The 27062-nt window shown below is 50.8% G+C and overlaps 1 protein-coding gene across 3 annotated transcripts in view; it reads right to left on the bottom strand.

Moving 5' to 3' along the window:
- The window catches only part of cfap92 (cilia and flagella associated protein 92 (putative)), a 161903-nt gene that overhangs the window by 67498 nt on the left and 67343 nt on the right, over window positions 1-27062 (bottom strand). For all 3 annotated transcript variants that reach the window (XM_038812705.1, XM_038812706.1, XM_038812707.1), the window contains one exon: window positions 2815-2999. In XM_038812705.1, coding sequence (XP_038668633.1) covers window positions 2815-2999 — 185 coding nt within the window. The remainder of the gene's footprint in view (window positions 1-2814; window positions 3000-27062) is intronic.

Here is a 27062-nt window from a genome sequence, read left to right as displayed (position 1 = left end):
CAAGAAAATTAGGTCATGTAAAAATCATTAAGCCGCTTTACTTCATAGACAGCAAGTGAACATATAAAGGAGTGATTATAACCATATCCTTACCTTTCCGTAATAATTCAAATTGACGCTGTAAGCTTTCCTCTATTGGTGGTTTAGCTAATCTGACTTTAAAAAATGTAATTAGTAATAGCCCTCCAGCATCAGAGCCCGGAGGCTTTGTGGATTGATGACCAAAGCCTGTCTGGGTGGCATCTATTTTCAACGTTTGACTGTTTCGGAATATGCGTGTTTCTCTCCTGTTAATTCTGACCCTAGGAAGTGGAATGTCATCACCATGCTCTGGCAACTAACCTTCCTTTTTTTTAAATTTAGGGTACCCAATTATTTTTTTTTTCCAATTGTGGGGCAATTTAGCGTGGCCAATCCACCTAACCTGCACATTTTTGGGTTGTGGGTGTGCAACCCACGCAGACATGGGGGGAATGTGCAAACTCCACACGGACGGTGACCCAGGGCCAGGATTTGAACCTGATCCTCAGCACCATAGTACCAGTGCTAACCACTGCGCCACGTGCCACCCCTGGCAACTAACCTTCCTGAACTCAAATGGAGCACACCGTTTTAACTAGATTATGTCCAAATTATCAATGAAATTTCCAAAACTAACTTTCATCATCTACTGGTTCAAAAACTCCGTCCAAATGCTAATTATATCTGAAAGAATCATAGAGTTGTTACAGCACAGAAAGAGGCCATTTGGCACCGCATGTCTGTGCCGACTCTCTGCAAGAACAACCCTGCTAATCCCACTCCCCCACCCTTTTCCCCATAGGCCTGCAAAGTATTCCTCTTCAGATGCTCATGTGACTCCCCTTTTGAAAATCATGATTGAATCTGCAATACTCTTGGTGCAGACCAGGCCCTAATTGTGTAAAGCTATCCTTCCTTATGTCACCATTGCTTCTTTTGCCAATCGCCTTAAATCAGTCTCCTCTGATTCCCGACCCTTCCACCAATGTGAACAGCTTCTCCCTATCTACTCTGTCCAACGTTTCCCAGGATTTTGAACATCTTTAACAGATCTCCTCTCAACCTTCTCTTTCCCCAAGGAGAACAAGCCTTGTTTTTCCAACCAATCCATGTATCTGAATCACCTCTGCAGCAATTCTCATAAACCTTTCCTGCGCCCTCTCTTAAGCCTTCACATCACATCCTTCCTGAACTGTGGTGCCCAGAACTGAGAACAATACTCCAGCTGTGGCTGAACCCAAGTTTTATAAACATTCAACAAAACTTTCTTGCTTTTCAATTTATGAATTTGCCCTTTGGTTAACCTCACCTGCCATCATTTGCATGCAGCATAACAAGCACGGAGTGGAAAACTAATTCCATCCACAGTGAGGAGGCCTGGGACAGGTGTCAGAGGCAAATCTGTCCCGCTTTCTGTACTGGAGAGTCAATCTTAGGCCTCTTGAACCATTTCCTTCCCATTGTTGCTCAGACTGTTTGACAATAAATGGGTCCCGGCAGGAAAATTCAGTCCATTCTATGGTTAATACAATTTGAGCCATCTCGTTTGTAACCGCAAAGTTATATGTCTGAGGTACTTTTTAGATTTCAAATCAGATTTTTAAAAGTCATTTTTTGGATATTTTTCAGTTAGCTTGTCATGTCATATTACAATTGTGAGATGCATCAGATTGTTATGTTTCGAAGTCTGCATGACTAGAAGCCTGGGAAGTTTATTGTTGTAGCTCAAAAGAAGCCTTAGTTTGTTTTACTGAGAGGAAGGTGCAAGATATTTATGCTTTCAATGACAATCATCTACATGTTAACAGTTGCGGCTGTGAGTCTCCAAAATCCCAGAAAGGCATTGAGAATGATAGTTGCACTTTAAACTGTCCCTTTAGTTCCAAAGTGAAAGAGAGTTGGGATCTTGAGGATAGTTAGTTATCATTTCTACCCAGATACAAGGCACACATGAATCACACTGCCATGGGAGAGGACGCAGAGGAAGCCACTGAAAAGGTCAAGTTACAGACTTTCCGAGAATGTCACTGAATATCACAGGCAGTTTTGCGTCTGTCTGGATTGAGAGAGCGAACCAAAGGCCTGAAAAGTCTCTACAGTTCACCATGCAGGATTGTGGGGGCAGCTCACATTCAGATCGAAAGACAAAATTCGTGGAGAGTGGAAGCGAGGCTGGAAGAGTCATCTAGCTTGGGAAAGAGGGAGAGTCTCCAGGAGAAGAAAATCTCACTCTGAAAAATGATTTTAAGATAGAAGTTACCAGACTGAGAAAATAATAGGAATAAACCCTTGCGAGCTAAGAATCACTTTGGATTGATTCTGTAAAAAATGAATGTCTACATAAAGAACAATGTATACTACACCTGTGAAGTGTGTTATTTCAGATGGGCTAAGAATAAGAAAAGGGGGAATTCTGTTAAGCGGTGTAAAGTATAAGTTGCCTACAAAAACAGTGGGTGAGATTTTCTGGCCACCCTGCGTCGTGTTTGTTGGCGACGGATTGTGGCCCGCCATTGGCTGGTGGCCAATCCCACTGCTGTCAATGGGATTTCCCATTGAATCCATCCCACACAGCTGGGAAACCCATGGTAGAGATGCACCGTCGGTGGGCCTGTAAAATCCCACCGGCGTGAAGGGCTGGGAGATCTCACCCTGTGTTTTTGGTCATTTGTTGCAGTCAGTGTTTTAAAATGTGAAATCTTAATGCGTCTTTCTTTCAGCTTTTAATGGGAAACTCAAATTTATTTTTGTGAAGTTATCCATTCCGATGGAAATCTAACCAGTCAAGCTTACCTCTAGTACATGGATTGGTAAAGGAGTTGATGGCATTGAGTTTGCTGAAATAATACGAATGACCATTGGATTCAATTCTCTCTCCATTTCCTCAGACATGAGTGATTTATCCACTGATACAGTGAAAATGGCATCCAATATTCCAGCGACTGAGTCATCCATTTTATTTGTGACTGATTTATCTCCTGGAGGTGGAATGAAGAGCATCATTACCAAAACCACTTAAATTACGCAAATTATAAGGATAATATATTTAAATATATTATTATAATATATAATATTTTATGTCTAATCTATATATATTATAATATTTTATTATATGTAATATGACAAGGATAAGATAGAAGGGAGGCACAGTGGCACAGTATTTGGCACTGCTGTCTCACAGCGCCAGGGACTGGGTTCAATTCCGACATTGGGTGACTGTGTGCAGTTTGTACATTCTCCCCGTGTCTGCGTAGGTTTTCTCCGGGTGCTCCAGTTTCCTCCCACAGTCCAAAGGGCAGCATGGTAGCACAAGGGCAGCACAGGTGGCTAGCACTGTGGCTTCACAGCGCCAGGGTCCCAGGTTCGATTCCCCGCTGGGTCATTGTCTGTGCGGAGTCTGCACGCCCTCCCCGTGTCGGCGTGGGTTTGCTCCGGGTGCTCCGGTTTCCTCCCACAGTCCAAAGACGTGCAGGTTAGGTGGATTGGCCATGATAAATTGCCCTTAGTGACCAAAAAGGTTAGGAGGGGTTATTGGGTTACGAGGATAGGGTAGAAATGAGGGCTTAAGTGGGTCGGTGCAGACTCGATGGGCCGAATGGCCTCCTTCTGCACTGTATGTTCTCTGTTCTATGTGCAGGTTCGGTGGATTGGCCATGCTAAATTGCCCCTTAATGTCCAAAACATGAGGTGGTGTTACAGGGATATGGTAGGAGTGTGGGCCAACCTTCAGAAGGTTGGCACAGACTCAATGGGCCAAATGGCCTACTTCTACACTGTAGTGATTCTATAAGCCATGAATCAGAGTCACTTAGAGCTTGCCAATTTCAGCAGAACTGCTGAATAGTGAGAAATACTTCCATTTGAGTAAATCATAAACACTTCTCAACAGAATTAAGCGATTTTGTCTATTTCAATGTCAGCTGATCTTTTGCAAGAGCAATCCAAGGCCAGTGTCATTACTTTTACATCTTCTCATAATCCTGTATCTTGATCTACTTCAAATATTAATCTTTTACATGCTTGGAATTCTCAAAACAATATTTCAATGACTCTTTGCAAAGGAAATTCTCCTCAATTTCTCCTTGTTTTCTCAGTACAAAACTATAAATTCTTTTTGTAAATTTAAAGTACCCAATTCATTTTTTTACATTTTCTTTTTATTTTATTTTATTTTCATGTACTTAATGATCTGTTGAGCTGCTTGCAGAAAAATACTTTTCACTATACCTTGGTACACGTGACAATAAACAAAATCCAATCCAATTTAGCATTGGCCAATCCACCTACCCTGCATATCTGTGGGTTGTGGGGGTGAAACCCACACAGACACGGGGAGAATGTGCAAACTCCACTCGGACAGTGACCCGGGACCGGGATCGAACCTGAATCCTCCGCGCCGGGAGGCAGCAGTGCCAACCACTGTGCATACACAGTCACCCTCCTCTTTGCCATCTATTTGCCATTGCAACAATAATCAGGAAGCATGGGGATCATCTTCCATTTATATTTAATAATCTCAGCTCTACCTGTGTCACTGCATCAGTGAAAGGGAATGAGGAACTTGGTGACTCATCAGGGAAGCGAGACGGAGCAAACTGACGGAGTTGCAGGCTTACAAGTCTCTGGGTTGTGGTGGACCCCATCCTAGAGTTTTAAAAGTGGTGGCGAATGAGGTAGAAAATATGCTGGTGTTCAATTTCCAAAATTTGCTAAGTTCCAGAAAGGTTCCATCAGATTGGAAAGTAGCAAGTTTAACCCTCTATTCACGAAGGGAGGCAGAAAACAAGAAACCATCGGTCATTTAGCTTTACGTCTGTCGTGGGGACGTTGTTAGAATTAATCATTAAGGAGGTTATAACTGGGAACTTAGAAAAACTCATGGTAATCTGGTAGAGCCAGCATGGTTTTGTGAAAGAGAGTTCATATTTAACCTTTTTATTGGGATTTATGGTTGACAGAAAACAAAGTATGAATAAATGGGGCTTTGACTAGATGGAACTTTGACTAACTGGTAGGAAGTGATGAGTGGATTCCCTGTGGTGAATGTAATTCACACTGTATTGTATTGTATGGTATTGTGTCCATGTGGGCTCTGTCTGTGAGCCGTTGCACGGCTCTGCCCATAGGGGGCGATGAGGAGCTTGTACAGGGCTCCACCCTCGGCTCGGCCCATGGCTCCGCCCATGGCCCTTCCCACATAAATGATCTGGGCGAAGGTATAAGTGGTCTGATGAGTAAGTTTGCAAATTATATTAAGATTGGTGGAGTTGCAGATAGCGAGGCGGACTGTCAGAGAATACAGCAAAATATAGATAGATTGGAGAGTTGGGCAGAGAAATGGCAGATGGAGTTCAATCCAGGCAAATGCGAAGTGAAGCATTTTGGAAGATCTAACTGAAGAGTAGACTATATGGTCAATGGAAGAGTCCTGGGGAAAATTGATGTACAGAGAGATCTGGGAGTTCAGGTCCATTGTACCCTGAAGGTGGCATTGCAGGTCGATAGAGTGGTCAAGAAGGCATACAGCATGCTTGCCTTCATCGGACGGGATATTGAGTACAAGAGTCGGCAGGTCATGTTACAGTTGTATCGGACTTTGGTTAGGCCACATTTGGAATACTGCGTGCAGTTCTGGTCGCCACATTACCAGAAGGATGTGGATGCTTTAGAGAGGGTGCAGAGGAGGTTCACCAGGATGTTGCCTGGTATGGAGGGTGCTGGCTATGAAGAAAGGTTGAGTAGATTAGGATTGTTTTCGTTGGAAAGACGGAGGTTGAGGGGAGACCTGATTGAGGTTTACAAAATTATGAGAGGTATGGACAAGGTGGATAGCAACAAGCTTTTTCCAAGAGTGGGGGTGTCAATTACAAGGGGTCATGATGTCAAGGTGAGAGGGGAAATGTTTAAGGGAGATGTGCGTGGAAAGTTTTTTACGCAGAGGGTGGTGGGTGCCTGGAATGCTTTGCCAGCGGAGGTGGGTACAATAGCATCATTTAAGATGCATCTGGACAGATATATGAACGGGTGGGGAACAGAGAGAAGTAGACCTTGGATAATAGGCAACAGGTTTAGATAAAGGATCTGGATCGGCACAGGCTGGGAGGGCCGAAGGCCTGTTCCTTTGCTGTAATTTTCTTTGTTCTTTGTTCTTTGTACTACCACAAGTATAAAGTGCTGCTGCCGTGTGAGCCTGCCCTCAGTTCTTCTGGTCGCAGGCAGGCTCAGTTGTAAGACTATTAAAACCACAGTTTACTTCCAATCGTGTTCCGAGTGAATTGATGGTCACATCAATTTAATAGTCTTAGAAAACTTGAAGAAGACTACTATGGAATCAGCCCTCAAACTTGATCGACTAGAACTCGACCCGCAGGCTGCAGAGGCGAAGGAAATCTTCCTACACTGGCTTCGGTGTTTCAAGGCCTACCTGGCTGAATCGATAATCTCCGAGACTACAGAGGAGCAGAAACTCAGTCTACTGCACGCATGGGTGAGCCATCGCATCTCTACGCAACTAGATTGTACCGACTCCTATACTGAGGCCCTTGCTATGCTCGACCGATTGTACGTGCGGCCGATAAATGAGGTCTATGCGCGGCACATTTTCACTACCCGCCGCCAGTGCCCCGCAGAGTCACGAGAGGACTTCCTGCGCGATTTTAAAGCCGTTGCTCGGGACTGCAACTTTCAGGCTGTAACGGCCTCCCAGCATATGGAACTGGCTGTCCGTGATGTATACGTTGCTGGGCTCCGGTCTAACTATGTGCGCCAGCGACTACTTGAGAAAGGGGCCCAGAACTTGGAGGACATGGTAGAGCTAGCAACTACTATGGCGGTCGCGTTCCAAAGTCTAAACTCATTCCCCGCGGACCAAGCGACCCCATCGTGGACCCCCGACCAGTGACTGCCCCAGGCCTGCGCCATGCGGCCACCCACCACCATGGAGCGCCAGCGTGCCATTTTTGTGGCCAGCCCCAACACCCACGGCAGCACTGCCCGGCCCGCAACGCGACCTGCAGCAGCTACGGTCGCAAAGGACACTATGCTAGAGTATGCCTGGCAAAATCGAAACCCTCTAACTACCCCGCAGTCCAGAATAATCGCCCCCACAACTCGCAGGCCCGCAGACCCCGTAATGTTGCAGCGTGTCTGCCGACTCCGCCTCCGCCCGACATGTGAGAGTCATGGGGGCCGCCATCTTCCTCGCCGCCCGCCACGTGCGATCCACGGGGTTGGCCACCTTGGACGCCATCTTCTTCATCACCCGCCACGTGCGATCAACGGGGGCCGCCATCTTGGCCATCACCCGATGTTCACCTCGACGACTACGACCTCCGCAGACAGTCATCACGGGGTCACTCCAGCACTGCTGATCGAGCCGCCGACTACCCGCAACTCAACGCAGTAACGTTGGACCAGTCGCGTCCGAAGCACCTCCAGAGCTCGATGACGTCCATTCAAATCAACGGGTACAGACACCGTGCCTCTTCGACTCCGGGAGCACCGAGAGCTTCGTACATCCTGACCTGGTAAGACGCTGTTCGCTCCCTATCTTCCCTGCACGGAAAACTATCTCCCTCACCTCTGGCTCGCACTCGGTCCACATACAAGGGCGCACCGTCGCGAGCCTATCGATTCAGGGCGCCAGCTACTCTCATTTTCAGCTGTACGTACTCCCCGACCTCTGTGCCCCACTCTTACTCAGGCTCAAATTCCAGTGTAATCTCAAGAGCCTCACACTCCGCTTCGGCGGACCCCTACCTCCACTCACTATATGCAGCTTAGCGACTCTAAAAATCGACCCCCCTCCACTCTTCGCTAAGCTAACGGCTAACTGTAAACCAGTAGCCACTCGCAGCAAGCGGTACAGCCTGCAGGATAGAGTATTCATCAGAGCTGAAGTCCAGCGGCTCCTACGTGAGGGAGTCATAGAGGCCAGTAACAGCCCCTGGAGAGCTCAGGTGGTGGTCGTCAAGACCGGGGAAAAGTTCCGGATGGTGGTTGATTATAGCCAAACCATTAACCGGTTCACGCACCTCGATGCGTACCCCCTCCCCAGAATTGCAGACATGGTCAACCAGATCGCCCAGTACCGCATATTCTCCACGGTGGATCTGAAGTCTGCTTACCACCAGCTCCCAATCCGCCAAGAGGACCGCCACTACAGATGGCCGCCTCTTCCATTTCCTCCGGGTCCCCTTTGGCGTCACGAATGGGGACTCGGTGTTCCAACGAACAGTGGACCGAATGGTGGACCAGTACGGGCTGCGGACCAAGTTTCCGTACTTGGACAATGTCACCATCTGCGGCCATGATCAGCAGGACCACGACTCCAACCTCCACCGATTTCTCCAAACCGCCCAGAAACTCAATCTCACCTACAATAAGGAGAAATGCGTTTTCCGCACTACCAGACTAGCCATCCTCGACTATGTCGTGGAAAACGGAGTCCTGGGCCCCGACCCGGACCGTATGCAACGGACTCTTACAACTCCCTCTCCCTCATTGTCCCAGGGCCCTCAGGAGGTGCCTGGGATTCTTCTCTTATTACGCCCAGTGGGTCCCCCAGTATGCGGACAAAGCCCGCCCACTATTTAAGACCACACTCTTCCCACTGTCAGCTGAGGCCCGCCAGGCCTTCAACTGCATCAAGGAAGACATCGCCAAAGCCACCATGCGGGCGGTGGATGAATCCATCCCCTTCCAGGTGGAGAGCGACGCCTCAGAGGTCGTTCTCGCCGCCACTCTGAATCAGGCAGGGAGACCAGTAGCCTTCTTCTCCCGAACCCTCTCCGCTTCAGAACTTCGACACTCCTCAAGTCGAAAAAGAAGCTCAAGCCATTGTTGAAGATGTACGGCACTGGAGGCACTACCTCGCAGGTAGGAGGTTTACCCTCATCACCAACCAAAGATCGGTTGCCTTCATGTTCGCCAACTCGCAAAGGGGCAAAATAAAAACCGATAAAATCTTGCGGTGGAGGATCGAACTCTCCACCTATAATTATGACATCATATATCAACCGGGGAAGCTCAACGAGCCCCCAGATGCCCTGTCCCGCAGCACATGCGCCAGCGCGCAAGACGACCTCCTGAAGGCTATCAACAACGACCTCTGCCACCCGGGGGTCACCCGGCTCACCCACTACGTCAAAGCCCGAAATCTGCCTTTCTCCACCGAGGAGGTAAAAGCCATCACCAGGCATTTCCCGATCTGCACGAGTGCAAACCGCACTTCTATAGACCAGATAAGGCCCACCTGGTAAAGGCATCCCGGCCCTTTGAACGCCTGAGCATCGATTTCAAAGGGCCACTCCCCTCGACCAATCAAAATGTGTACTTTCTCAACGTCATCGACGAATTCTCCCTGCTTCCCCTTTGCCACCCCGTGCTCCAATATGACCTCCCACACAGTCATCAGAGCCCTGCACAGTGTCTTCACCCTGTTCGGTTTCCCCAGCTACGTGCATAGCGACAGGGGTTCGTCCTTCATAAGCGATGAGCTGCGACAGTACCTGCTCGACAAGGGCATCGCCTCGAGCAGGACTACCAGCTACAACCCCAGGGGGAACGGGCAGGGGGAGAGGGAGAACGCGACTGTCTGGAAGACCATCCTACTGACCCTACGGTCCAGGAATCTCCCGACCTCCCACTGGCAGGAGGTCCTCCCCGACGCGCTCCATGCAATTAGGCCCCTCCTGTGCACTGCCACCAACCAGACCCCCCACGAACGATTATTTGTTTTCCCTCGGGGCACTACCACGAGGGCTTCACTCCCACCTTGGTTGAGGACACCGGGCCCAGTTCTCCTCCGGAAGCACGTTCGGACACACAAAACGGACCCCCTAGTAGAGAGGGTACTACTGCTGCATTCAAACCCACACTACGCCTTTATTGAATACCCTGACAGCCGTCAGGATACCGTTCCCCTCCGGGACCTGGCGCCAGCAGGATCCACCACTATCACCACCACCGCCGAGGTACCCCTCACACTACACCCCACCCAACCCGCCAAGCCCTGCGCCCCCGCGCCTATAGGTTTCCTGCCCACGCCCTGCACCCCTGCGCCTATAGGTTTCCTGCGCCCCCCCTTCGTCCGTCACACCGGTCAGGAACTGCGCTCAGACCGAAACACCCCCGGAGTCCACCCCCATACCCACACCGACCGTCACCACCCAGCTACCCGAAGAGGCTGCAACCCCGGTGCTCCGCCGATCCCAATGGACTACTCAGCCACCGGACCGGCTCAACCTGTAGACCCGTCACCCCCGCCGGACTTGATTTTTTACAGGGGGTGAATGTGGTGAATGTAATTCACACTGTATTGTATTGTATGGTATTGTGTCCTTGTGGGCTCTGTCTGTGAGCCGTTGCGCAGCTCTGCCCATAGGGGGAGATGAGGAGCTTGTACAGGGCTCCACCCTCAGCTCCGCCCATGTCTCCGCCCATGGCCCCTCCCACTACCGTAAGTATAAAGTGCTGCTGCCGTGTGAGCCTGCCCTCAGTTCTTCTGGTCACAGGCAGGCTCAGTTGTAAGACTATTAAAACCACAGTTTACTTCCAATCGTGTTCCGAGTGAATTGGTGGTCACATCACTCCCAAAGTGGTCTGTGCTGCGATCTCAACTTTTACAATTTACGTCAATGACATCAATGGCAGGAGTGGAGGCATGGTAGCTAGGTTTGCAGATGATACAAAGAAAGTAGGGAAGTAAGTTGTGCAGAAAACGTTGATCGTGGGCACAAATTCCGAAATGGCCGCCCAATCGCATTGTGGGCAAAAATGAGATTTGCACAGCCAAGATCTCCATTTGAGATCACTACTGGTGTTCAAAAATTAAAACCAGTCATGATGACCAAGCAGGGGGCATGGAGCGAAGTATAGCCGCTGGGTGGTGAGGGACATGGCTGGGCTGTGCCCTGCCAACCTGACTCTAGGCAGCCCCATTGTGGGGAGGTTTCTCTTATGTTGGGGGGGAGAGGATCCCCATGCCCATGAGGAAGAAGGGGGGATTTTCATTTAAGTCTCAGCTTTCCTGGCCTTGCCGGTGTCTTTAGGCCCTGCCACTCAGCTGACAGTGTGAATCTCGCTTCTCCTTTTAAAGTTCACGGTGTTGCTCAATACAAGAAATGACGGCTGGGAAGCCTGCGAGCTTCACACTGGTATTCTCACATGAGCCAAGCCAACACTCTGCATTTTGGGGAAGATTTTACCTGAGGAGTTTGGCAGACAGATATAATTATGTGGAGTGAGTGAGTAATCAAAAATATGGCAGATGGAGTATAATGTGGGAAATGTGAAGTTGTTCACTTTGGGAGGAAGAATAAAATAAAGCAGAATATTGCTTAAATGGAGAACCTTAAGGCCTTAAGTAGCATTGGGGACCTCCACTCAAAGCATAACTCGCCTCTGGGCTATTAACATGGTGAAGACGAGGACATCTGCCCACGTCCCCATCTGCAGCACCAGCGAGTCTGAAACTCCAAAAATGGCCACCAATGGACACGGCTCTAGCTAAACGGACAAAATCCTTGACTTTGTATCAAAAAAGGAGACCCAGTAACTAACAAGCTTTGGGCAAGACCAAAACATGTGTGCGTGCCTCATCGGCCCTCAGAGCACTACCCACACCCCATCCCTGAGAAGAACCCATTCACATGTGCCCCAGTCAGATGGGCCCTGTGTACTGGATCAGGCCACACCCCACACACGAGGATGTAAAGTTGACCCTGTGAAGAGCCCCACTCAACACCCACGTGCAAAGACCAAATCCAGCTCATCCTCCCATCCCCTCCCTACCTCGTCCAACAATGGCCTGTTCCATCGCCAACATCTGCCCATAGACCTCCGCATGCTTACCCTCACCTAACAAAAGATTGGCTTCCCTCCCATACCCATAGACAGTTCCCCTCGAGTGGCACAGCTGGTGGGTCACTGCCTTCCCCGTTGACAATTCAAACTCAATTTGCAACTTGCTTCTGTCCGCCAATAACTCTGGCATCAGGGCAATCGAGTATGGGCGGTGCACCTCGAGAATGAGTCCACCAGCCTCTGCCTGTCCACCTTCCAAGATTTATCCCCATGTGCTTTAAAATATATTATCTCCCCCCCTAACCCGTACCATCAGGGCATCCTAGAGCGTGGACGGCAAGACCTCCTTGTTCCTGTAGAACTCAATATATTCCTCATTGGCAGAAGATACCTGCTTACTCAAACTCTTAACCATGAGCAACACCATGTCCAATCTACATGGGGGTCTCTCAGAGCATGGCGCTGCTCACGGTTAAGAGTTTGAGTGAGCAGGTAACTTCTGCCAATGAAGAGCATGTTGAGTTCTGCAGGAACAAGGAGATCTCACCGTCCACACTCTGGGAGGCCCTGATGGTGGTGGTTAGGGGGGGCGATAATATATTTTAAAGCACATAGGGATAAATCTGGGAATCAAGATCAGGATAGACACCAGTACTTTGTTAATGTATGCCGTGTCATCCAGTTTGGTGCATACACATTGATCAGCACAACCAGCTTGCCCTCCAACGATCCACTGACTATTACATACCTCTCCCCTGAGTTTGCCATTATATTGCCCACAAAAAAAGCCTCCCTCTTAATAACCATCACAGCGGCCCTCAGTGCCCTACAATGAAATCCCCGAGTGATATACCTGCCCCACCCATCCCTTCCACACCTTGTTTGATGCTTAATTCTCAAACGGGTCTCATGTAAAAAAAACACATCCGCCTTCAAATGTCTTAAGTGCGCAAACACCCAGGACCTTTTTACTGGCCATTTAACGATTTCACATTCCAAGTTGTCAACCAGATCGGGGGCCTCGACTGCTCCCCCCTCCCCCAACCCAGGGTTAGTCAGATCCACCTTGAGGAAATTCAGCAGTGACTCAACCTGCGCCAGGCCCATCCAAGATGCCCACCATATACCCATAAAACCAGTCCCAAAACAAAGGAATCTTCACTGTCCGCAGTCCACATTACAAAAATCCCCCACAAAAACAAATACAAATGAACTTAACACTGAGCAAATAACCAACTCCAATGTCCTCAAGCACTTTAGTTCACCCTCCATCCGTTCTTCCTGACAAACTCATTCATATCCTCTGGCGCATCAAAGTAATAGTCTCAATCCTCGAACGTTACCTGATGACAAGCCGGATACACCACACCAAACTTCACGTAGCTCTTCTGCAGCACACCTTTGGCCTTATTAAATGCTGCACAGTTTCTCACCAGCTCCGCCCCAACATCTGATTCTGATGGCACACCCCTCCTGTCTACAGTCTCGACGGTCCTTTGCCCACCTCAGGATCCACTCCTTATCCACGTAACGAAGAAACCCGACTTTGATCACCCATGATGGCTCCCCAGATCTGGGCTTCTGCCTCAGTGGTCTGTGGGCCTGGTCTAACTCAAGAGGGGTCGAAAGGACCTCCTCCCCACTGACTTTCCTTGGCCTTTAGAACTCGTTCCTCCACCAGCACCGCCAAATCTGCCTCGAAGGAGGCAATCCGATCGCTGTGGTCAGAGAGCGCTGCCTCCACCTTTTGAATCATTGCCGCATGTACCTCTGTGCACCAGTCCATCTTGTCCATGGTCACCTGAATTGAGGCCAAAGCCCCCTCCATTTGGTTAAGAAGCTGACCAACCTCTCAATCGTAGGAGCATGTTCCCTCTACTGAGGATCGGGGAACCTTTGATTCTTATGGCGCTCCCTTGCCCGACTTCTGCTTAGAACTACTTTTGCCGGACATTACTCAAACAAGAGGGTCTTATTCCATCAAATTACAGCAATTTCCTTCAAATAAATTGCCCAAAAACCAGGTAGAAAAGGCCAAAAACCAAGTATCCTGGCAGGAGCCATCGTGTATGTGCGACTGCCACAACGCCGCCACTGGAAGTGATATCCGTTACTATTGTGGGTAGAACAATTACTTCTAATCTTTTATCTTTCTTGGAGCTTGTAAATTTAGCCTTGGCTCCTTTGGTTTTTTGCTCGCTTACCAAATTAAATGATCCATTTGTCTGCATTTAAAAGAACTTTCAGAGAAAGCTTGTTCATTTTTGTAGCTCTGCAAATGAAACTCTTCAGAACAATGTGCAACCATATTCTGAAATATGCTTCAAATTGAGAACAAATTTTCATGGTTCACATATGTACTCTGACCTTCCTAGATGCAGGCCTGCCAATTACTGTTGGGTCAAATGCAGCACTTAGTGAAGATGAGATGCCTTGGCAAAGGAGGAAGAGAACATTAATATGTTCCCATGCTTCAGCACTCCAATAACTGGCCAGAGTGTGCAGCACTGTCGAGAATGTGGGAGTGTCCACAGTATCCCCTCCTCACAATAAAAATCCTGTGTGATTCCACAGATGAAAGAAGACTAAATAAAACAAAAAAAAATCAGTTTGAGTTGCAACTAAAATTACAGATGATAGATTGAAAATTAAATCACACTCAGTATATCAGTTACTTTTCTTCCAGATTTTGAGGTAATAATAATGAACCAACTTGATAGTAAAATGAGTTGGGTCTTTGAAGTACTGGATATACAAGCTCGGAGCTCCCAAATCTCCAGAGAGGTAATCTCCCACACAATTAATACAACCAGCTGTATGGACCAAATGCAATACAATAGAAGCAAAGGTCATTGTTGAAAGTCCAACATGCAAGTAGTTGTTTGTTATATGCAACATTTTATTTAGTCAAACATGCAAACCAGTCTCTCTGCATTTTCACAGGAGTGTTTCAATGAAACAGTGGTAATGATTGAAATTGGCTGTCACTTGATTAAATGGTTCCATGGCTATAAATGGTGCAGCATTGTGGATAGCACAATTGCTTCACAGCTCCAGGGTACCAGGTTCGATTCCGGCTTGGGTCACTGTCTGTGCGGAATCTGCACATCCTCCCCGTGTGTGCATGGGTTTCCTCCGGGTGCTCCGGTTTCCTCCCACAGTCCAAAGATGTGCAGGTCAGGTGGATTGGCCATGTTAAATTGCCCTTAGTGTCCAAAATTGCTCTTCGTGTTGGGTGGGGTTACTGGGTTATGGGGATAGTGTGGAGGTGTTGACCTCGGGTAGGGTGCTCTTTCCAAGAGCCAGTGCAGACTCGATGGGCCGAGTGGCCTCCTTCAGCACTGTAAATTGTATGATCAAGAATCTGCATAAATATTCTGTGTACTTAGAATGGAGCAATGGCTTCTGCCCACAGCACATTCGTGGGTCTAACTGAGCCATGTTCTGATGGGTAATACAATGATTTACTTTCTAAGAGATATGTGGGCTGGGCTCCCCGAGCACCTAGTACACCTGTCTTCGCCCCCAAAGAACCTACTCATCCTCGTCCCGGTCATATGAGCCCCATGTAGCACCTTGAACTATATGAGGCTAAGCCTTGCACATGAAGAGGAGGAGTTCACTCTTTCCAGAGCATCCGCCCACGTCCCCTCCTCAATCTCCTCACCCAGCTCCTCTTCCCATTTACCCTTCAGCTCCTCCACCGAGGCCTCGTCTACCTCCTGCATCACTTGGCATATGTCCGAAATCCTCCCCCCTCCAACCCACACCCCCGAAAGCACCCTGTCCTGGACCCCATGTGGGGACAACAGAGGGAAGCCCACCACCTGCCACCTGGCAAACGCCCTTACCTGCATATACCTAAAAATGTTCCCCGGGGGGATCCCAAAATTCTCCTCTAACTCACCTAGGCTCGCAAACTTCCCATCTACAAACAGGTCCCTCAACCTCCTAACACCTGCCCTGTGCCAACTCAGGAACCCGCCATCGATTCTCCCTGGAACAAACTGGTGGTTCCCCCGTATCGGGGACCCCATCGAGACCTCCACCTCCCCCCTGTGCCGTCTCCATTGCCCCCAAATTTTGAGGGTAGCCGCCACCACCGGGCTCGTCGTATACCTCGTTGGAGGGAGCGGCAACGGCGCTGTTTGGGGCCTCACGGTAGCATAGTGGTTAGCATCAATGCTTCACAGCTCCAGGGTCCCAGGTTCGATTCCCGGCTGGGTCACTGTCTGTGTGGAGTCTGCACGTCCTCCCCGTGTGTGCGTGGGTTTCCTCCGGGTGCTCCGGTTTCCTCCCACAGTCCAAAGATGTGCGGGTTAGGTGGATTGGCCATGCTAAATTGCCCGTAGTGTAAGGTTAATGGGGGGATTGTTGGGTTACGGGTATACGGGTTACGTGGGTTTAAGTAGGGTGATCATTGCTCGGCACAACATCGAGGGCCGAAGGGCCTGTTCTGTGCTGTACTGTTCTATGTTCTATGTTACCAGCGCCTCCTAGCTCGTGTCCACACAGGACGCCATCTCCATCCTCTTCCATGCTGCCCCTTCCCTGTCCATTACCCACTTACGCACCATCGCTGCGTTGGCAGCCCAATAGTACCCACAGAGGTTGGGAAGCGCCAGCCTCCCCCCCCCCCCCCCCCCCAATCCCTGCCCCATTCCAAAAACACCCTTCTCACCCTCGGGGTCCCGTGTGCCCATACAAATCCCGTAATACTCCTGTTGACCCTCCTAAAAATGGCACTGGAACAGGAACAAAAACCTCGGGAGCACCGTCATCTTGACTGACTGCACCCTGCCCGCCAGCAACAGCGGCAACATGTCCCATCTTTTAAACTCCTCCTCCATTTGCTCCACCAGCCTTGTAAGAACATAAGAACATATGGTTAAGTTTGTGTAGGGCCCCCCAGCTCCTGGCCACCTGGACTCCCAGGTACCTAAAGCTCCTCTCCGCCCTTTTTAGTGGGAGCCTACCAATCCCCTCCTCCTGGTCCCCCGGGTGCACGACGAACAGCTCGCTCTTACCCAGGTTGAGCTTATACCCTGAGAAGTCCCCAAAGTCCCTGAGAATCTTCATCACCTCTGGCATTCCCCCCACTGGGTCCGCCACATATAGCAATAAGTCATCCGCATAAAGCGACACTCCGTGCTCCCCCCCACCCCGCACCAGTCCCCTCCAGTTCCTCGACTCCCTCAACGCCATGGCCAGGGGTTCGATCGCCAACGCAAAGAGCAAGGGGGACAAGGGACACCCCTGTCTTGTCCCTCGGTATAACCGAAAGTACTCCGATCTCCTCCTATTCGTGGCCACGCTCGCCATCGGGGCATCATATAACAACCTCACCCATCTGACAAACCCCTCCCCAAACCCAAACCTTTCCAGCACCTCCCACAAGTACCCCCACTCAACCCTATCAAAGGCCTTCTCCGCGTCTAGCACCACCACTATCTCCGCTTCCCCCGCTACCCGCCGGCATCATAATGACATTCAAGAGCCTCCGTATGTTGGTGTTCAGCTGCCTTCCCTTCACGAACCCCGTCTGGTCCTCGTGGATGACCCACGACACACAGTCCTCTATCCTTGTGGCCAAGATCTTCGCCACAGCTTGGCGTCTACATTTAACAATGAGATCGGCCTGTATGATCCACACTGCAGGGGGCCCTTGTCCCGCTTAAGGATCAAGGAAATCAGCGCCCGGGACATAGTCGGGGGCAAAGCCCCCCCCCCCCCCCCCCCCCCCCCCCGCCTCGTTAAAGGTCCTAACCAACAGGGGACCCAGCAGGTCTGCATACCTTTTATAGAATTCGACCGGGAACTCATCCGGCCCCGGCGCCTTCCCCGACTGCATGCTCCCTATCCCTTTAACCAGCTCCTCCAGCTCAATCGGCAACCCCAGTCCCTCCACCTGCCCCTCCTCCACCTTCGGAAATCTCAGCCGGTCCAAGAAGCGCCCCATTCCCCCCCCCCCCCCCCCCCCCCCTCCGCTGGGGGTTCAGACCAATACAATTCCCCGTAAAAGTTCCTGAAGACCCCATTGATGTCTGCCCCCCTTCGCACCACATTCCCTCCCCTATCCTTAACTCCACCAATCTCCCTGGCCGCATCCCGCTTATGGAGCTGGTGCGCCAGCATCCTACTCGCCTTCTCCCCATATTCATAAACCGCTCCCTGTGCCTTCCTCCACGGAGCTTCCGCCTTTCTGGTGGTCAGTAAGTCGAACTTGGCCTGAAGACTACGCCGCTCCCCCAGCAATCCCTCCTCCGGAGCCTCCGCGTATCTCCTATCCACCCTCACCAACTCCCCCACCAGCCTCTCCCTCTCTCTGCTCCCTCCTCTCCCTATGGGCTCGGATGGAGATCAACTCCCCTCTAATCACCGCCTTCAATGCCTCCCAGACCGTCCCCACTCGAACCTCCCCATTATCATTGGCCTCCAGGTACCTCTTGATACATCCTCGAACCTGCCCGCCCACCTCCTCATCTGCCAGCAGCCCCACCTCCAAGCGCCAGAGCGGGCGCTGGTCTCTCTCCTCCCCCAACTCGAGGTCCACCCAGTGCGGGGCATGATCCGAAATGACTATCACCGAATATTCGGCATCCTCCACCCTCAAAACCAGCCACCTGCTCATAATAAAAAAATCAATCCGGGAATAGGCCTTATGCACATGGGAGCCAGTCCAAGACTCCCTGGCCCTCGGCCTCGCAAACCTCCAAGGATCCACCCCTCCCATCTGGTCCATAAACCCCCTCAACACCCCTGGCCTCCTACCCGTCCTGGACCTGGATCGATCCAATGGGGGTCTCCAGAACTGGAATGCGGCCCAACATGCGCCGCATAAAACCCGCATCGTCCCAGTTCGGGGCGTATACGTTCACCAGCACCACCCGCTCCCCCTGCAGCTTGCCGCTCACCATCACAAACCTCCCGCCGCTGTCCGCCACCACATTTGACGCCTCAAACGACACCCTCTTTCCCACCAGGATCGCCACCCCCCCGATTTTTTGCATCCAGCCCCGAATGAAACACTTGGCTACCCATCCCTTCCTCAGTCTAACCTGGTCCGCCACCTTCAGGTGCGTCTCCTGGAGCATGGCCACATCCGCCTTCAGCCCCTTCAGGTGCGTAAACACACGGGCCTGTTTGACCGGCCCATTCAGTCCCCTCACATTCCAAGTTATCAGCCGGATCAGGGGGTTCCCTGCCCCCCTCCCCCGCCGACTAGCCATAGCCCTTCCCCTGCCCGCCACTGGCCAGTGCACCCCGCTCGGCCCGTTCCCCACGGCGGCAAACCCCAATCCAGACCCCCCCTGCATACTCCAGCTCCTTCCTGGCCATTCCAGCAGCAACACGGTACCCCCCCCCCCCCCCCCCAGCTAGGACCCATCCTAGCCGCGTTACTCCCTCCATAATACTCCCGTAAGTCAGCTGACTCCTGCTGACCCCGGCAACTCCCGCCACTCCTCCGACCCCTCTCAGCGTGGGGCTACCCCTCCTCCCCAGTGCCCACCAGCAGGCTCTCCTCCTCCCCCTCCCGCTCTCACGCGGGAAAAAAAGAAAAAAAAAGCCCGCGCTTCTCTGCTCCAACCCCGCCCCCATCCACCCTCAGCGCGGGAAAAAGCCCGCGCTTTCCACCTGCGTAACCCCACCTCCTCGAAGGCAGCTCCCATTGTCGGCCCAAGCCCCTCGCGGGGCCCCAGCCCCCTTCCCACCATCAGCTCCCCACACTACAAATCTACCCCCCACCTCGAGCCCATCCACCGAACCCACGCAAAAAGACAGTGTCCTCCCGCCCTGAATACCACACAGAACCAGCATTTAACAGAAAGCCCCCCCTCAGAAAATAACACAGTTACATACAGACCCCCGACCCAACCCTCAGTTTGAGTCCAACTTCTCGGCCTGCACAAAGGCCCACGCCTCCTCCGGGGACTCGAAGTAAAAGTGTCAGTCCTTGTAGGTGACCCACAAACGCGCCGGCTGCAACATGCCAAACTTTACTCCTTTGCTGTGTAGCACCGCCTTCGTCCGGTTGTACCCGGCCCTCCGCTTAGCCACCTCCGCACTCCAGTCCTGGTAGAGCCGCACCACCGCGTTCTCCCACCTGCTACTCCGCTTCTTCTTTGCCCACCTGAGCACACACTCCCGGTTGATGAACCGGTGGAACCGCACCGGCACCGCCCGTGGCGGCTCATTCGGCTTGGGCCTCCTTGCCAGTATTCTGTGGGCCCCCTCCAGCTCCAGGAGCCCCTGGAAGGACCCAGCTCCCATCAGCGAATTCAGCAGGATGACCACGTAGGCTCCCAAGTCCGACCCCTCCAGCCCCTCCGGGAGGCCCAGGATCCGCAAATTTTTCCGCCTCGACCGGTTCTCCATCTCCTCGAACCGCTCCTGCCACTTTTTGTGGAGCGCCTCGTGCATCTCCATCTTTACCGCGAGGGCTGAGACCTCATCCTCTCTTTCAGAGGCCTGCTGTCGGATCTCCCGGATTGCCACCCCCTGGGCTGTCTGGGTCTCCATCAGCTTATCAATTGAAGCCTTCAACGGCTCTAGCAGCTCCACTTTGAGCTCCTGAAAGCAGCGCTGGAGAGTCTCCTGCTGCTCCTGCGCCCACTGCCTCCATTCCTCTAGGTCTCCGCCTGCCGCCATCTTGTGCTTCTTCCCTCGCTTTTTCTTAGGCGCTGCCACCGCTCTCTTGCTTGCCCCTCTCCTGGTCCAGGCCATATACCGATGGGGAACTGCTGCTGACTCCTTCCCACGTCGGGAATCGTCGAAAAAGTGCCGCTGGGGGCCCTAAAAAGAGCCCAAAGGTCCGTTCCTGGCAGGAGCTGCTGAACGTGCGGCTTAGCTCCGCATAGCCGCAACCAGAAGTCAGAGATATGTGTGTCATGATATGCACTCATGCACATAATGAGATACAGACAGGCAGTGACAGACACCCAGTACAGCCAATCAACACACAGGACAGAACACAACCAATCACCAGGCAGAACACTAGAAGGGGATTTCCCACTATAAAACACACGAGGCGTCATCACTCTGCCTCTTAAGTGTAATGACAGTCAGGGTGTATATATCAGTTAGCACCTTCTACACGTGGCTCAGAGCTAGTCTGGTCTAGTTAGTTATAGCAAGCATGCTTAGATTAGTAGAGTGTCAAACCCACAGCGAACTGTGTGCAATGCGTAACAAGTTCCACAAAGCATATTGAACTAACATCAAAGTTTGGAGTCTACTTTGAAGTACAACTGCATCCAGCTGCAGTCCATGTTACCCCAGACTGATTAACACGACAACGTGTAGCTCAACTTCTGAGAATCCCCACTGCCAACTCATTATAATAATTCTTCAAAAGCTCCTGGAGCCAATTAGCTCTTGAGGACGTCTGCTGAAGGCGGGGGTAGGTTTTCAGGAATGGCAGCAGCAGTTTTGAAACGCCTGCTGTTAAAAGCTTAAAAGGTAAAGTGTCTGAATTTTCCACCGCCTAACTTTTTTTTGTAGAAAGCACTTGTTCAAGCTTAGTAAGGTGGTTGAGCAAAGTAAAAATTTGAATGGAAGAAACAATGGGCGCGATTCACCGCTCCCGGGAAAAATCGTGAAGGCCGTCATGAACTCAGCCGAGTTTCACAACGGCCTCGGAGCCGGCTCCTCTCACCGAATTCACCCCCACCCTAGGGGGCTAGGAGCAGCGCTCCGTTATTCTCGGCCGCCGGGCCTTGACGCTAGCGTCAAGGCGGCGCGCCGAGAATGACGCGACGGGCGCATGCTCAAGTTGGCCGGCTCCAACCCGCGCATGCACGGCTGACGTCACGACGGCTGACAGCTCGAACCCGCGCATGCGCGGTGGCCGTCTTTCCCCTCAGCCGCCCCGCAAGACGTGGCGGCTTGATCTTGCGGGGCGGCGGAAGGGAAATAGTGCGTCCGATTGAGACGCTGGCCCGACGATCGGTGGGCACCGATCGCGGGCTTGTCCCCTCCCGAGCATTCCCCACCAGGCCCCCTACAAGCCCCAAAACGGGCATCTCACGGTGATTTCACGACGGCTGCGACCAGGTGTGGTTGCCGCCGTCGTGAAACGGTCGCGAACGGCAGGCCGCTCGGCCCATCCGGGTCGGAGGATCGCCGATCGTCGTGAAAAACGGCGAGTGCCGATTCTTCCGAGCGGGGGGTGAGAGAATCGCGGGGGATCGTGAAATTAGTCGGGGGGCCCTCCCGCGATTCTCCCACCTGGCGTGGGGAGCGGAGAATCGCGCCCAATGTTCTGCACCTGCCATGGAGTTGCTTCCGGAGGAGGTGAAGTAAAGGACGGCAGGAAGTCATATTACTCGACTTTCTGCATTACCTGGCAGGCTGGAGCAGAAAGACTAAATGCCAACTCCCATGTGCAAACGTTGATTAAGCATTCGTATGCATTGTCAGAAACTGTTTAATGTTAGCACATTCCAAATTGACCAAGGATGCATATGAAGCACAAACAACCTTTCGCCACTTTTATATATCTTCGAGCTTTCACAATCTCATCAATTTTTACCTCTTTACAGAACAAGATTGAGTCTTGTTGAGTTGCATATAAAACTGGTAGCGCCCAGTGCTATCCTGAAGACGGAAGGTTAGGCCTCTTATTGTTAAAAATACTGTCTTATAGCTGTTATTTTATTTTCCATCTACTTTACCATTTGCTTTTGTGCCATTTGCTCAGAGGTTGAAAATTAATGCCGCCCTCTGATCTGGTCAACTCCAATTTTAATTCCAGGTGACAAGGAAACCAACTCCAAGCAGACAATTTATTTGTTAAGTATGCAGAAGGAGCTCTGCTATTTTAACCAGAGGCTTGAACAGAGACGCAGTAATGGTAAAATCCACTAAGAACAGCAGCCACAATCAGAAGAGATCCAGATTTAATAAGGATGCAGGAGTCCAAACCGTGTAAAGGTAAGAACAAAGTTTTATTTACAACCAGTATATTTACACTCCCCGGTAGACCCCAATTGGGTACTTCTTTGGTCGGTGCCTTACTGGCCGAACTTATATACACTGGGTAAATTGAGATATCCTGCCCCTAATGGGGGAATTCATACTCCGCAAGGAGCACGGGAAAGACAAGCATTCCCACCCTGTAGGCCCCGTGCACGATATTACATTCCTCCCCCCAAAGTCCGAAGACTCCCTTGACAAGCGACAGAGAAGGAGTAGAACGTCAGAGTCTCTTCGGTTCCGGTAAGTCTTGAAGAGCTGATGCACCAGATCAGGTGGCGTACACCGCGCTGCTGAACAGCATTAACAGCAGGAACAATGTGGCGCGATCATCAGGAGTCGGCTGAACTGCGGAATCGCTGTTCCGAGACCTGCGAGGTCTGTGTCTCCATCTCGGAGTCTGATAAAACAATGTTGTGTATGTCGGCTCTGAGAGAGACCAGAGGCATCACAGCAGGCTAGTTCAGATAGAGAGCCAGAGGCTTCTTTTGAGGCACATCATAAGGGAGCAATCTCCGTGAGCAAATGTGATCTAGGTGTCATTTCATTAGTTGCCCCCGGACTCTAACTTGGTAAGAGACTGGTCCTGTTTGATGGATGACAATCCCAGAGAGCCAATGAGCACATCATTAAAGTTACAAATGAACACAGCATTGTCAGGTGCGAAGCGGCCAATATTGAACTGGACAACGCCCTTGCAAATCTTGTTATGACGCACCGCCACGCCAATATCCGGCAGAATCAAACTCAGCTATGCACAAAATCCATGACCTATTAACATTTCAGCCGGGACTACCCCAGTTACTGCGTGTGGCATGGTCCTGCATGAAAATGAAAATCTTGCCAGTCTGGTGTCCACCAAGTAACTATCTGTTTCTTGAGCCCTCATTTAACTGTCTGCACGCCCATCTCTGGCAAAGCATTCAATGCCGGATGGTATGGGGCAGTGGGGATGTGGTGAATCCCGTTACTTTTCACTCTTGAAGGAAGCCCCGTTATTGGTCACGAGTACCTCTGGGATTCTGTGGGTGGAACACGCAAGGCCCAATCACTCGATGGTTTGCTGGGAAGTACTCGTCGCCATCTTGTGGACCTCCAGCTACTTTGAGTGGGCATCCACCAGAACGAGAAACTTTGAACACAAGAAGGTAACGGCGAAGGTGCCTTTTAGGAGGATGCCATCCTCCATGGTCAACTCCGACAATTTTCAGGAGAAAGAATCATAGAATTTACAGTGAAGAAGGAGACCATTCAGCCCATTGAGACAGTACTGGCCCTTGTAAAGAACATCATACTTAGGCTCACACCTCCACCTTATCCCCGTAACCAATAACCCCACTCAGCCTTTTTTGGACACGGTGGGCTAGATTCTCCACCCCGCCGCACCACATTTCTATTTTACCCCGCCGGCGGGATGCTCCTTTACGCCGGCTAGTCAATGTGGTTTCCCATTGTGGGGCAGCCCCACGCCATTGGGAAACCCCCGGGCTGCCGGCAAAACAGAGCAACACGCCGGTGGAGAATCCAGCCCTCTATCTCCATAACCCAGTAACCCCACCTAACCTTTTTGGACACTAAGGGCAATTTAGAAAGGCCAATCCACCTAACCTGCACATCTTTGGATTGTGGGAGGAAACCGGAGCACCCGGAGGAAACTCATGCAGACACGGGGAGAAAGTGCAAACTCCACACAGTCACCTGAGGCTGGAATTGAACTGGGGACCCTGGAGCTGTGAAGCAGCAGTGCTAACCATTGTGCCACTGTGCCGCCCCACAAGAAAACACCGGGGCTCCCCTGCCCCCAGCTACCTGCTCCTCTCCTAGGATTCTCATTCCAGGCCACAGTACCCTGGGTCAGTAGTTGTAACCTCGTGTAGTTTGATTTTAACAGCCAGACAGCCACCGACAGCCCAGCCATATGTCCCAAATGTTAGAAGCCCTATACGAATGAGATCTAGCCATTAAAATCAGCTAAACCTGCATGCTGCTACACCCAGATTGGCAACCCACATGTTTTACTGTGTTCCCGCTTGGGATCTAAAATTCAGACCTATATGATTTGTATAATATTTTATATATATGCCTCCTTAGATATACTTTCTAGGTATTTTATACCAGTTAAATAGTTACCACATTTAGATTAGTCTGGTTCCTTTTAGGTACATAACACTGCTTTCACAAACAAACTCTTCTCAAGGTTAACTGCTTTGGCAATAACTAAAAGTTCACATCAAAAGAAAGCCGTCAGGCAGACGGGCCAGGTCTGGTACCAGTCTGCAAGCAGTTATTAAAACTTTCCAACCCTACCTCCTGGCAGAAGACTTCAAAGCCATGCAGTAACACAGCTTCAAAATAAGCATCATTAAATCTTTAAAGAAATGCTGAAGAATTTAGGAAGTGCACCATGTGTTGCTAATTTGTCACAGGATGTGGGATGATGCTTGTGCATTCTCTTTGTTAAAAGTTTGTATTTTTATTCCAGTTCAATGAAAGGAACGGCAGCAGATTATAAAGGATGGATTTTGACATTAATACATCTGAAATGAATCCCAGTGAACCAAAAAGAATGTGCTTCTCTCCCCATCTAGAACATTTGAATGACTAGTTTTGCAAAAATTTCTATGCCAGTACAAAAATATGATACATTAGTGTTTAGCGGAATAATTGTAATTTAAACTGTAAAGTTGCTCAATTTTAGATGTATACAGGACTGCTTTAAAAAATGAAGCACAGATACATTGACAGGAATTTGCATGTTTTCTCGTTTAAATATAATGCATTTCATTTTGGCGAAATCGGTTGTAAAATGAAAGCAATACACACAATTATGCTAGCTACATTAAAAGTTATCAAAATTATCTTTTGAAATTGAAGAGGGGAATGGAGAGTTTTCTCGACGGGCTATCTTTCCCGAAGGTGCAGGAGGAGCAGGTGGGAGGGGTTGGGGGCACCGATTGAGCTGGAGGAGCTGGTTAAGGGGATCGGGCAGATGCAGTCAGGGAAAGTGCCAGGGCCGGATGGGTTCCCGGTGGAGTTTTATAAAAAGTTTGTGGACCTAGTGGGCCCCTTGCTGGTGCGGACACTTAATGAGGCGTGGGAAGAGGGGACTTTGCCCCCGACAATGTCGCGGGCGCTGATTTCTTTAATCTTAAAGAGGGACAAGGATCCCCAGCAGTGTGGTTCATACAGGCCCATATCTCTCCTTAATGTAGATGCCAAGGTGCTGGCAAAGATCCTGGCCACCAGGATAGAGGACTGTGTGCCAGGGGTTGTACACGAGGACCAGACAGGTTTTGTTAAGGGAAGGCAGCTGAAGACGAATGTGCGGAGGTTGTTGAATGTTATCATGATGCCGGCGATTGAGGGGGAGGCTGAGATAGTGGTGGCGGTGGATGCGGAGAAGGCCTTCGATAGAGTGGAGTTGGGGTACTTATGGGAGGTGTTGGGGAGGTTTGGATTTGGTGAAGGGTTTATTAGATGGGTGAGGCTGCTATATGAGGCCCCGATGGCGTGTGTGGCCACGAATGGGAGGAGGTCGGAGTTCTTCCGGCTTTACCGAGGGATCAGGCAGGGTTGCCCCCTGTCCTCCTTGTTGTTTGCATTGGCAATCAAACCGTTGTTGATGGCGTTGAGGGATTCAGGGAGGTGGAAGGGTTTGGTGTGGGGTGGGGAGGAACATAGGGTGATGACCTGCTACTGTATGTGGCGAACCCGGGTGGGAGGGATGAAATGAAAATCGCTTATTGTCACGAGTAGGCTTCAATGAAGTTACTGTGAAAAGCCCCTAGTCGCCACATTCCGGCGCCTGTCCGGGGAGGCTGGTACGGGAATCGAACCGTGCTGCTGGCCTGCTTGGTCTGCTTTAAAAGCCAGCGATTTAGCCTGGTGAGCTAAACCAGCCCCTGGTGAGCTAAACCAGATGCCGGGGGTGATGGAGCTGCTAGCTGAGTTTGGGACCTTTTCAGGCTATAAACTAAATCGAGGCAAGAGTGAGGTGTTTGTGGTGCACCCTGGGGACCAGGAGGAGGGAATTGGTAGGCTCCCGCTTAGGAGGGCAGTGGAGAGTTTTAGGTACCTGGGGGTGCAGGTGGCCAGGGACTGGGGGACTCTTCACAAGCATAACTTCACCAGGCTTGTGGATCAGATGGAGGAGGAGTTCAAGAGGTGGGACATGCTGCCATTATCGTTGGTGGGGAGGGTGCAGTCCGTCAAAATGACGGTGCTTCCGAGGTTCTTGTTCCTCTTTCAGTGCCTGCCCATCT

Source organism: Scyliorhinus canicula, chromosome 11 (assembly GCF_902713615.1).
Source record: "Scyliorhinus canicula chromosome 11, sScyCan1.1, whole genome shotgun sequence".
Classification (NCBI taxonomy): Eukaryota; Metazoa; Chordata; class Chondrichthyes; order Carcharhiniformes; family Scyliorhinidae; genus Scyliorhinus; species Scyliorhinus canicula.
Note: the sequence above shows the minus strand (reverse complement) of the source record. Positions and strands in the feature narration are given on the sequence as shown.